General features: G+C 41.5%; 1 protein-coding gene across 2 annotated transcripts in view; it reads left to right on the forward strand.

The window, feature by feature from the left end:
• The window catches only part of LOC119738799 (cytochrome P450 3A29-like), a 36,053-nt gene that overhangs the window by 16,238 nt on the left and 6,516 nt on the right, over window positions 1-13,299 (forward strand). The window contains exons 2-9 of one of the 2 annotated variants that reach the window (XM_038213760.1): window positions 916-1,025; window positions 7,169-7,271; window positions 7,689-7,741; window positions 8,280-8,376; window positions 9,601-9,717; window positions 10,106-10,194; window positions 10,757-10,902; window positions 12,707-12,834. In XM_038213760.1, the coding sequence (XP_038069688.1) occupies window positions 916-1,025; window positions 7,169-7,271; window positions 7,689-7,741; window positions 8,280-8,376; window positions 9,601-9,717; window positions 10,106-10,194; window positions 10,757-10,902; window positions 12,707-12,834 (843 nt within the window). Of the gene's footprint in view, window positions 1-915; window positions 1,026-5,276; window positions 5,624-7,168; window positions 7,272-7,688; window positions 7,742-8,279; window positions 8,377-9,600; window positions 9,718-10,105; window positions 10,195-10,756; window positions 10,903-12,706; window positions 12,835-13,299 lie in introns of those variants that run through there. The other variant, XM_038213759.1, reaches the window with a different exon arrangement.

The following is a 13,299-nucleotide window of genomic DNA, read 5'->3' on the forward strand; positions in this document are numbered from 1 at the left end:
ATCTCACATGGTGATCATTTTAACTTAATACATGGTGTTCTTGATGACCCCATGCATGGGTTTTCCATGTGGTCTCATCAGAATCCCATGGGACCCCATCGTTGCAATTTTAAAAGGAACAGATATTAAGCGAATTGTTAATTCACTTAATTCACTAAAATGTGTAACGGTAGTATTGTGATCATGTAATTGGAGAATATTTCAGCTGCAGGTTTTGCAGGTTTCAAGCTGCATTGACGTGATTCTAACTCGATTCTATCGCGATGGGTCAGTATAGGCAATCCCACGCACCCCCCCCCCCCCCCATGACTCGATCAGCAATTAACCCCAAGCAGTTTGCCGCTCCATGTTGGACGAGTTTATCTCCGTATGACTCATTTTGATCCATTATTGCAATCAGTGTTACGCAAGAGATTAACATCCAACGCGATTTATCCAACGTGGCAAATGTACATTTGTACAACCGACTATTCGATTTCTATATAGTCTCATACATCAACATTGTAGCCCCCCCCCCCCCCCCCCGCCAAAGCCATCAGTTGCGAAGCCTTCATGTTGGACGAGTTTATCACCGTATGACTCATCCATAATTGTAATCAGTGTTACACAAGAGATTAAGATCCTACGCGATTGTATCCAACGTGGCATATTTTTACAACCGATTATACGCTTTCTAGTCTCATATATCAAAATTATAGCCACCCGCCAAGGCCGTCAGATCAGGCTGCAAAGCCGCGTGCCGCGAAGCCGTGAAGGCGCGAAGACGACTGGAGCAAAGACCAATTCAGCGCATGCGGTCACTGTTATGTTCCAGTCGCTGTAACATGCTCTAACATATCCCAAACTACGGTAGTACACTCTACATGCACCAGCGCAGCAGGCAGCGTGCTACAACTGGCAATTATAACAACAAACATGGACGCGGCAGACTCGGCAACACCTGCAGTTGGGGAGGGCTGGCAACCGCCTCTATTTAGCACATCAACATGGCTTCTGATCATCACAGCCGTTGGTCTCCTATTTGTGTAGGTTGAGTATTTTAAAATAATACCATAGCTCCATGTTGGGCCGCGCGTGCGATCGAAATGGGCCCGTGTAACTCGGTGAAATATGCGGCTTGTAGTAGTTCTACACATGTTCTAGATGTACATGTACATGTAGGCCTGCACGGGATCCGGATACGTGTGGCCTATATGCCAAGTTGTCAATATACATGTACATTAGTATGACTTGTAATGTTTGATATAGTCCTGCATTTACTTTAGAGTACAAACCGATCATGTAGTAGGCTTTTGAAAAGTACCTGTAAAAACTGTATATATACGACAACATAACTGACGGATTCCGTCCTGGATGTGCAGGCCAACCAGTTTTGTTACGGTCATGCACCCCCAGCACGCGGTGTTTTAATCCTGGGGGCGGGGGGGGGGGGGGGCAATTCCATCCATGCTGAAGGGTACACCCGTCTTCTGCAAAATGAAGAGGGGGAGGCTTTAGTATTTTAGGCCATTTAGGCGATCGTGTAGTGTGTATTGCCTGTTCCCAATAATAGAAGACAAATAACACTTTTAATTTGTTTGACTTACCAAACTAGTTGTAGACATAAAGAACAAAATATATGTCATCTAATTCTACCTCCATATTCATAGATAGAGGGCATAAGGTTTTGCATTTTTTGAGGGAAATTTGGGAGTAAAAATGCCGATGGTTGCAACAGAACGTAACCCGAAAATAAAATGGCGATCATGACCACGATGTACCGTGAACGCACAATATTGCCCTGATTCGCACAGCACCAATTGTAAAACGCGTACGAAAATTGCAATTTCTTCCCCAAGAAAATTTTTCAAGTTTTAACAAAACTGTGAAGTCTGCTTGAGGTTGAAAAAGTCATTTTATGATGATACGACTGTGCTTTTCTCTGGTTGCCAATTTTTTTTGTATGGGGGCTTACTCGCGCGCATCCCATCCCAACCTACGCCGCCGCCAGTGTGTAGTCTCTACAAAACCAACAATAGGAACAGGCATGCACTTTTCCTCGGATCGATCAGCTGATTCCCACTTTCTTTCACCTCACACTTTAATATGCCATTAAAAATTAAAAGTACTAAATACCAAGTCCTGTTTCCTTTTTGTTTGCTAATTCCAAGTTGCATGCCTGCATGGAAGGAGGGGTTTAGGAGCTCGGCCTAGGGAGGACTGGACACCGTGATGCGCCGTTCACTGTAGCTTAATAATCAACCCCGGTTCATGCCTGTACTTCATGCGAACGCGATGCGAATTTGACGTCTTGAATTCTTTGCGAAATTCGCCCGAGTTAAATGTTCAATTTTTACGAATTCGCAGCGTGAATACTTGCCACAAAGTTAATTCGAGTTCGCTTCGCGCAGAGTATGAACCGGGCACGATTTTTTCCATACCACATGCTCTCTACTATAGAATTATGCTGGAGGCATAGCTGGATCGATCGAGACACTGCCGTAGTGTCATGGATACGGAGCCGTATCATAACGACGCCTCATAAGTCCGACGTCGGAAAAACGAGGCGTTTAATTTGTCGGAACTACGAGGCGTCGGACCTATGAGGCGTTGGACCTATGAGGCGTCGGCCTTTATTTGGTTGGGGGAAGCGATTTTGTCGGACTTATGAGCGTCGGACTTATGAGTGGACCCCATGGATACTATATTGGATTACAAATCCGATGATGTCAGTTCGATTCCCAATGGATGTTCTTTTTAAATGTCTTCTCTTTACTTCATTTTTTCTCTCTCAAAAAGGTTTGTTAGTCATTTGGAACATTTTTGGTTCACCAATATGTGGTTTGCAAGATTTTTTCAAGGAAAAATAAAGTCCTAAAACCTGATTTGCAACTCAACGTACTTCAAAATACGCCCATAACGAATGTATGCGTAGGCCTACAGAAAAAATATCGCAAACCAGGCTATACGGACAGCGAAATCACGGGGAGTTTTGCACGCTGCGGTTTCGCAAAAGTTGAGCGTATTAATTTCCAACTCCATCGATTTTGCACCGAATGTTTCATGACGTCATATTAGTTTCGCAATTCTGATGATTTTCGCGTTCGCGTAATAAAAACAATCGATCGCGCTTAGTGGCCCGGGCGAAAGGCGAGGCAAAGCGGGCGGTGAAGCCGCTATCTCAAACCTTTTAAACACGAGGGAGACGATCCAATCACTAGTCGACGGCTGGTTCATATTTAACGAGTTAGCGAACGCGAAAATGAATTCGTGACGGCGGGGTGACGGCAGGGCAAGTTCTCCCTCTGCGATTTTGCAGAAATTGAACACATTTCATGTCAACTCCGGCAAATTTGGCTGGAAATTGTTAATGACGTCAATTCACTTCGCATTTATACCAGTGAAAAAACCCACTAAAACGTAGCATCGATTTAAAAACAAAAATCAACAATTTCATGTTGATGCTAAGCAAACCAGTCCAAACTGTGGCTCGAAAAGCCTGTTGACACACGGGTGATATGTTTCGTAGGCCCCGAATTTTTCGCAGGCCCTATAGGCACAGTGCCTACTGTGCCCATTGGATAATACGGGCCTGTTTGTTTTATATACATGTCAATACATCTGAGTTATCAAACTATATGGGTAACTAAATCACTAACATTATCTCACAAAGCTACGCAAACAATATACTCCAGGCTACTTAGACAAAGTTGAAGGCAAACAGTTTATAGGAACAAATACTAGACCTGCAGAGCGCAAGTTGTAAAAGTTTGTTTAAGTATAATAGCTTATATTAAGTATAATAGCTTATATATATAAATTATATAACACATAGCTATTCTAACATAGATTTAGAGTAAAACAAGCTCTATCGGAAATATCTCGGAAGCTGCGGGCCAACGAATTCGTGTTCATGCAAGGATCACGTGAAGGAGTTGTTTTGAGTAAAACAAAATAAGTTTTGTCCCCAGTTTACGTTACATAGGCCTAATATGGGCCCATGTACTGATACTTTTGACAAAGTCTGGTTGAAATCGGTCAAAAATGAGGAGCAATAATGTCAACGTTTGTTGCTATTTAACGGACTATAAACAGAGAAACATGGTGATTTGTTGAGCTGCTATCACGCAGCTTAACAAAAATAGTTAAGTACGCACTAACACGTTAATTTAATACATGAAATCTTCACAGGAGAAGTCTCTCACCTTTTTAACATTATAAGAAAAAGTTATTTAGTATACAGGGTGAGCAAAAAAAAAAAAAAAAAAAACCCGAAACCCAAATTAAAACGAAAACAATTCACATGAAAGCTGTTAGTGAATTGTTTTCATTTTGCTGAAACTGAAAGCAAAGAACGCACTCTTTTTTTGTGATCCGTGGACAGAACTTTAAAACTGTGGTTGTGTTTAAAATTCCGTAACTTGAAAAGTACACGAGTGATTTGAATGATTCTTGTACTAAAAGGAAGCTTATGAATTGGGTTTTTATATCGTAGATTTTGAAAGTGCTTATTGGGTTTCTTTTTGTTTTACTCGCCTTGTAGTATGAATGACAAAATGATAGCACACTGTAGGCCGTGTTTATAAATAGGCCTGTGATATCATATTTATCAAAATTACTAGTACGAGGTCAAACGAAATGTCAAGGAATCATCAATCTAAAGGCTGCACATTGCAGCGGACTGAAGCTATTTTAATGATGAACATTCAAGAATTTAAAGTGTATAAAACTGAGCACCGTATCTTAAATTAACGTAGGCTGTGCAAGGCTTTGGAAAATTAGTCTTCCGGAGTTTATACTTACGTTTTATCAATATTGTTTATATTATACTCCAAAATATGAGGATCTGTATCATAAAACATACTACGTATTTTGGTATAATTATGGCCGACAAATATCATTAGTAAAAATTATAACTGTAGATATAGGCTTAACCCGTATAGGCCTAAAGTTTTGAAATTCTAACTTTTCGATGATTGCGATTCAGACACGTTTTGCGGACAAAATTGTGTAGACCAGTAACGTCATGTGCGTGGACGATTGAGTCAATATGATGTAATCCTTAATCCCACGGTGTCCCCCCCCCAAAAAAAAAACACCCCACATTAACCCAAGCTAGCTTGCTGCTCCATTTGGCCGAATTTATCACGTCGTATGACTCATTTTGATCCATCATTGCATCATATTCCATCATTTTGATCCATAAATACCCAAGAGATTCCAACGCGATTTTATCCAACGTGGCATTTTTGTACACTTTCTAGTCTCATAGTCATACATCAACATTAATAGCCTTCGCCAAGACGGTCAGCTGCGAAGTTGCAAAGCTGCGAAAACTCGAAACGACGTGAGCAAAGACCAATCTAGCGCCTATGCATAATGGCGTTAAGCCACATTGGCCGGCCTTGACGAAAGGCTACATTATATCTGAACTGACTACAATCGGAGCATCAACACGAACAGTCCTACAGACGTACGTAGGTCAGTTGCAGTACTTGGACCTGCACTACACAACTGGCAATTATTACAACGACATGGACGCGGCTGACTCGGCAACACCTGCAGTTGGGGAGGGCTGGCAACCGCCTCTATTTAGCACATCATCATGGCTTCTGATCATCACAGCCTGTGTTCTCCTATTTGTGTAGGTTGAATATTTTGAAATATACGGGTTGGGCCGTGCGATCGAAATGGGCCCGTGTACGTGTGGCTGTCAAAGTTTCATTTGTATAGTAGTGCCTGCATGTGTAATTGTAGCTGATGGTTCCGGTTGTCAAATACATGTTTGTTTGGTTTGATCATGTAGCTCCATGGTTTGATACAGTACATCAGTACGCACCTGTATGCGTGTGTGATACATGTATATGCCCATGTCCTGCATACATGTAGGCATTCAAAAAGCACCTGTACGTACCTGTAGTACTATACAACAAAATCGTCCTGATCCTATACCTCCATGTATGTGTGCGGCAACCAGCTGCTGAGCCTATCACGCCCCCAAAGGGTGGACAGGTCTTTTTTCACCGGACACCCGGCCTCTGTACAATATGCAAGGGCGTCAATCACTTTTTAAAAGGGGGGGGGGGGCATTTTGTTGGCCGGAACTTATGCGAAGCGCCAAGCCATAACGGCGTGGGGTTCGGGGCCCGCCTAAGGGCCCCTACATTTTTTGGATGCTAGACGCTCTGTGGTGCGATCTGAGGCAATTTCTGATCACTTTAACGAATTTTGTGAGCAAAAGATCATAATTTAAACATACTTTTTAAGTTTCTGAGCTATTGAATCATATTATGTATGTAGGCTATTTTGTTGGAGGGGGACAAAAAAATGTGGGGGGGGGGGGACAAACGATATGATATCCCCGACTTGCCCCCCCCCCCCGTCTCCCACCGATTGACGCCCATGGTAATATGAAAAAGGTAGAGGAAGGCTTTATATTAGGTGATCGTGACTTCTTCAGCCTAAAGCAGAGTTCTATCACTTCTATTAAGGTCAAAAGAAAAGTCTCTGGTTTCTGGTCTGCGCGCGCGTCGCCGTAGCCATGCGCGTCGGCAAAATTAAAAATATATATTTTTTTCAATGTGAGATGATGTCTCAAAACCGCCAAACCGACTGGTTTGATTGGAATCCTGCTGCTGCACAATACATTTTAACGATGATGCGACCGCGAATTCAATTGACATCACGGCAAGTTTTCACACTGCTGTTTTGCAAAAGTTGAGCGCATTTCAACTCCGGCGAATTTTGCTGCGAATGTCTCGATCATGACGTCAAATTCGCTTCTTATTTGCGCATATTCGCGTAATATTATGTTCAATCGATCGCGCCCGCCCCGGGCGACAGGCGAAGTGAACGATGAAGCCGGTATCTCAGACTTACTGACCAATATTGCTTTAAAACACGAGAAAGACGATCCAGTTACATGTACAATGGGGAGTCGACAGTCAGTTCAAATTTAACAAATAAGCAAACGCCAAAACGAATTTGTGACGTCAGGGTAAGTTTTCGCGCTGCGATTTTGCAAAAATATGAACACATCTCATGTCAACTCCGGTGAATTTCGCTGGAAATGTTTCATGACGTCAAATTCACTTCGCGTTATGAACCGGCCTTTATTATACCTGTGAAAGAACCACTAAATCGTAGCATCGATTTAAAACAAAATCAACATGTTGATCCTTATTGACAGCTACGATTACTGGAGCCATCATTACCTGGCAAGATTGGGTATTCCTGGAGGAAGCTCGAAGCCGTTTATCGGTAACACCCTGGACTTCTTTTTCAACAAAGAAGTGAGTGAAGTTATGCACTTCAATGTCAAAGCCTGCAGAGAATAATGATAAAACTGGTTTGCCTTTTACTAGGATTGATGAGGGACAAGAGACCAACTTAACATTATATGGGAAATGATAAAGCAGTGCCTTCTTGGTCTGAATGAGGAATTCCAAAATAGGGGGGGGGGGGCGCTTTGCAAAACCGGCCATTATGCAAGCGACGCATTATGTGCCCATTTTCAGAGATTTCTGATATGAACGAGGAATATGAAAACCAAGCCCCAAAACTCTTACAAATTGTAGTTGTAATACAATGCGTATTGCAACTACAATTTGTAAGAGTTTTGGGGCTTGGTAGAATGAAAAAAAAACCAATGAAATGGTTACTGTAATAACCAATAACAGTATGAAGTTGAAAATTTGCAACCGTTTCAGGGAATACAAGGCTACCATGAGAAGTGCTTTGCCCGCTACGGAAAATTATTCGGGTAGGTTATGCATAATGCAGGTTCATGATTTTTTTTCCGTGTGACTTTATCTATCTCTGTGCAAATTATGCAAATGAGCTTAACGGTCCCGTATTACCTGCACGTACCTTATAATATACAACTGACATTCATGACCGTATACATGTACGTGTTGGTATCACGGGTAGTGCAGCTTTTTAAACAAAGAAAGAAACTCTAAGTTTTTCTCGAGTAGATAATGGTTCCTCAATCTCCACTATTATGAACTTGAGGCGACTTAATGAAGAAACAAACATACATCAGAAATCCCTCTTTGAAAACAATAGGCGGCCTATGAAATAATGAACACAAACATTTGGAAGATTGATCATATGAGTTTCTCAAACCCAAACAGTCTTAAAGTGAATCCTCTTTTCCACATATATCCGAATTATAACTCTTAAACATTGTCTCTTCTGTCAATATACAAGTTGTATCATATCATTGAAAAATCTTACTTTGGTTTGTTTCATGTATTCCTCGATATTATCGCCCGTTGATATGACATTATTTCTTGTAGTTCTTATCTGGGCTGGCGCCCTGGAGTGGTGACTGCAGATGTCGATCTGGTCCGATTAGTGTGCATCAAGGATTTTGCCAGTTTCACAAATCGGAGGGTGAGTAAACGCACTAGAAAGTCACTTCTGCACCAACATTGTGAAAAAAATGTGCCTTTTTTTTGGAGATAAGATAAAATCGAAGGGCGCTATTTGGTTTAGCTATTACAATTTGGCGAACTTCAAAACCAAATCAGATAGTGCCGTCAATTGTGTCCACCATGTCTAAAATGTTTTTATTATTTCCTCCAAAATGGCCGCCAGACCGGGCGATTTTTCAAAATGGCTGCATGCCAGTTTTTTTTTTTTTAAATGGCCACCACTTGGACACAGGAAATGGCATGTCAGCTTTATATGGGCTAGATGCAACAGACGAAGAAGCCAAAATAATGCCAATGTTAAAAATTAATCATTTTTTCGGTAAAAAAAAGGGAAAAAAGGAGGCTGCCTCCAAAAAGGAAGCGGGCGGGGACGCTAATTTTTGTTTTTTTATTTGGCCTTATGACACGTGGTGGGTGATTCGTTTCAAAGACATGTCTGTAAAATAACCACAATCCCATTAGGGATTTATACTTAAAAAAAAGTTGTTCAATAACAAATTGCATTGTTATAGCGTGTCTTCGATACTGTAATTTCATTAGTCTCGAACGGCCACATTATCTAGTCCATAAAAATAACCGTTTACTTCATATACACTGCGTTGATTATGTATGTATGTAAATTATCTCATAATTATGTACTTGCGTTGCACAATTATTGTTTATGCTGCTGCATGTGATGTGGCGTTTTAACCACCTCGTGGTACATAGCACTCCAGCTTAGCCTAAGGTGCTATATATGCGTCCCTCAGGTGTTAAAAATGCCATATTTTCCTTATGAACATTTGTTTTGGTAACTCCTCGATTCAATGCATGAGGGGAACGCTGAGGCCGGGTCCCGTACTTGCTTCGAAACTCGTCTGTACGCCCTGCAATTTGTCGAAATTTCAAGCACGGAAATTACTTCCATATTACTAATTACGAAATGTGTAATTTGGGAGACGTTCCCAAAGACTTGTGCGCCCAACCTTTCCGTCTTTAATGTCACATAATCCCAATTTCACCTTATCCTACCCCCACGAATTTCGGTATATGAATTGGACGACAAGCAATCGATCAAGCAAAATGTTGCCTCCAAATATAGGAGCTGTGACATTACGGAGACATTGAAATGTCTTCCTAATGTCCGGTGTCTCCCTAAGGTACCATCATTAACAGGTATACTTATTATTTGTTGGCACATCAGAGGCAGCCGATTGACAACAAGCCATTTCACAAGGCTTTGCCTGACCTGAGAGATGACCATTGGAAGGACGTGCGGGGAATCCTCAGTCCAACATTCAGCGGCTCCAAGATGAAGCTGGTAAGTTGTCGGGTCAAAGGTTGAGTATTTCTGGCCCGGTGAGGACCAGACTAGAGTCATCTTCGTTCTTCAGTGACACATTGACTATCACTTGTGAACCAGACTAGTATATTTTAATATACATAAAGTTGTATATGTCTAAACAAAATAATTGTTTGTACTGGAAAGGTTACATTATTTTCGTGATCCTTTGTTCTGACATAAAAATATCCAAAACTAGGCAGGTTTTAATAAAATAGTTGCTTGCCCCACCACTCTGCGTTTGTACTTGACAAACGCGAACATCTAGTTTGTTGCGAGATTACCACACTCTGTCAAACAGATGTTTTGTGAACTCTCTTAGAGATTTGTAAAAAGTGCGTGATGATCTTTGCTTTGTCCTGTTCAGATGGCGCCACTCATCAACGATTGCCTCGATCCTATGATCAGGAAAGTTGCTAAACACCACGAAGAAGGCAAGAGTTTACAGATGAAAGAGTAAGTTGACTGTTCTAGAATCACATAAATGAATGTACGGTATTTATGTATGTATAAATAATGATTTTTCCCCAGGTACCTTTGTCAAAGACAATAAGAAAAATCAATTTTCTCCTTAGTGTAGCTGGGCCAAAGTACTTCCTTCATGTCCTGACACTCACTTTTGGTTTCTTGTCTATACTTTTTGTACATTTTGGATCAATTCTTGTCTCTTTAAACCAACTCTCTACATGAAAGTCTAGTGAGTTTTATTAAAGTGAAGTTTAATTTGGGAATGTTTGAGACCATTTTGTCTTAAGTTCCCAAATCACGCTGGGGTAAAAATAACCCAAACGCTAGGAACGCAGTATGACAGTGACACAGCTCAGGTCAATAGACCCTGTGCGCGGAGGAGGCGGTTTTAAATTGAAATGCAGTGACAATGAAAGTAATTTTCAAATCTATTCATGCGGATCACAGACTGAGGAACAAAGGCCCGTCCCCACTGAGGGCGCACAATGCAAGGGCTCTTTTTATTCGTCACTAACTTACTGTGGGTTTATTGGGCTCTCCTTCGTTCCAGTATATATGGTGGATATCTGATTGATGCTATCGGCAACTGCGCTTTCGGTCTGACTCTCAACTCGCAGGAAACTGAAAACGATCCCTTTCTCTTCAACACCAAAGACATATTCAATTTTAAATTTAACTTCACGATCTTCGTTATAGGTAAGTACAATCTACGCCAATACAGTGCCAGATAATGAGGACGTAACTGTATTTGCAAAATTAATAGTATTGTACGTCAGTTCTGTGACTAATAGAGTTGTGAAGCACAGATATACTGCTTAAAGGGAAGATACAACATTTGCAAACATCAAAAAACGAAATGATCCAATTATCACGAAATACCTTACTGGATTGTTAGGGAATGACAGTCTAAAACATCCTGTAAAATTGTGGCTCCTGGTGTGCTGACATTTTCAAGAAATATTGTATTTTTCCAACGCTGGTCGGCCGACCAGCGCTGGAGAAAACTGGCTATTTTCAAAAACTACTCCATATTTCTTATATTTAGTTATTCCACATTTTCTTTGCAATTGATTACTCACCTGTGAACGGGTACAAGCCAGCTAAATTGATACTCTGACCGTACAATTCCCCAAAGTCTAAGTGGGGTCAGGGAACCAGACTACAAGAATATTACTGTTTTTTGGGGTTTTTCCAGCATCTACAAGCCAAAAACGTAAAACAAGTCAGTTTAACAATATTTGCTAAAACATATAAATCCTCCAAATGTACTTAATTCTGAAAATTGCAGCAAAAGCCAATGTTGTGCATTCCCTTTAACAGGAAATATTTGCTAGACAAAAAAAAAGCTATCCAAAAACATATCGGATGATATAGAATTTTCGAGCATTGGTAATGTTATCTGCATACTCAGTAGCTCCACGAAACTGTGTCTTGAATTTGTAAGCAAGCCGACCTGGGGGGGGGGGGGAGCAGGAGGGGCACTTGCCCCCCCCCCCCCCCCCCAGATTTTTCACGGCCAAGAAAAGTGCCCCTCTCGTGGTTATTAATTTGCCCCCTCGAAATAAAAACAAAATTGCCCCTCAAACGCACACATGAAAGCATACGATCGCACTACAAATAAAATTGTCTCCTCTGTTGTTATGGAAAACTGCCCCTCAAAACACAAATGCCCCTCTCGCATTAACAAGATTGTGCACCTTCTCGAGATGGAAAACTACCCCTCGAAAGGACAAATATCCCTGTGGCAATAATCAAATTGTGCCCCTCTCCAGATGGAAAATTGGCCATCAAAACAATAGTGCATCTCGCGATAACTTCTCGAGATGTAAATGACAGTGCCCCTCGAATGCACAATTTTATCACTGCCCGGCTCGCAACATTAAAATTGTGCCCCTGTCATGGAAAACCAGCCTTTTAAAAAAAATTATAGTAAAAGTACTCCTCCTCACCCAAAAAAAATGCTCACTGAGCTGGTCATCAAAAGCAACAGTGCCCCTCTCGCGATAAAAACATGGTCTCTCTACATAATTTGTCAATTCATGGGCGGACCCAGACAGGTTACTGCCGAAGTCGGGGGCGGAGGGTGTGCGGTGAGCCCGAGGTCTAAGGGCGGATCCAAGGGGTGGGGGCAGTGGGGCCATTTCCCCCCCCCCCCCAACAAAAAAAACCACGAATCTATTTTTTTTTTAGTGACGTCACAAAAAAAGGCCAAAGATGGCGATTTCCGCCGTGAAACAATCGATGAGGAACGCCGAAAGGCCGCTTCATACTTCGAATGTGGATGCGAACGCGAAGAGAAAAACGTCGGAAAGCATTCGCTGCGAAATTCACCGGAGTAATGTGTTTTAACTTTTGCAAATTCACAACGCAAATACTTGCCGTGACTTCATAAATTCGCAAATTGCATTTGCTTTCTCATTGAGTATGCACCAGCCCAAACGGCAAGCACTGCTGGGCAGTATGATTGCATCATCTGCATACTGTTTTTGTTTTCCTGTAGTGTTTTTACCATTCCTGGCTCCCGTGCTGAACTATTTCGGTGCGACTACCTTCAGACGGTCAACTATGAATTTCTTTGAGAACATCATGGACCAGGCAGTGGAACTCCGGAGAAGTGGAGCGGAGCGGGTATAATGTCCCATCGGCCCATTCATATCCATTCAGGGACTTCACCTTCATTCCTTTTATTCCTGAACATCTTGTTACAAATTATTAACTACAATAATCGGCAGACTCCTTTATTTTAATGTAGTACATATTTGAAGTCTCTCTGTTATGTAGGACGTGATATTAGTTCTATACAAATTTCTCTCGATATCATCAGTGATAAGAGCCAAACGTAGCACACAAACTCCAAGACGGCACGAATGTTATAATATTTAACGGCTAATCATCAAAAGTTGAAATGAGCTCATATCAATATTTTCGACTTTTGCGAATGATGCATACGGTAACATACCATGAGCCTCACGAAGTATAGGAACCTAGATGCCATTCAAGCGGCACTTGATGCATGAATACAATTTCTACCGGTACATTATTAAAAAAAAATAGAGCATCCTTCGGTGAGAAATGGCAAACGATACTCCCTCG

The sequence above is a fragment of the Patiria miniata genome, unplaced genomic scaffold, assembly GCF_015706575.1.
Source record: "Patiria miniata isolate m_02_andy unplaced genomic scaffold, ASM1570657v1 HiC_scaffold_3, whole genome shotgun sequence".
Taxonomy (NCBI): Eukaryota; Metazoa; Echinodermata; class Asteroidea; order Valvatida; family Asterinidae; genus Patiria; species Patiria miniata.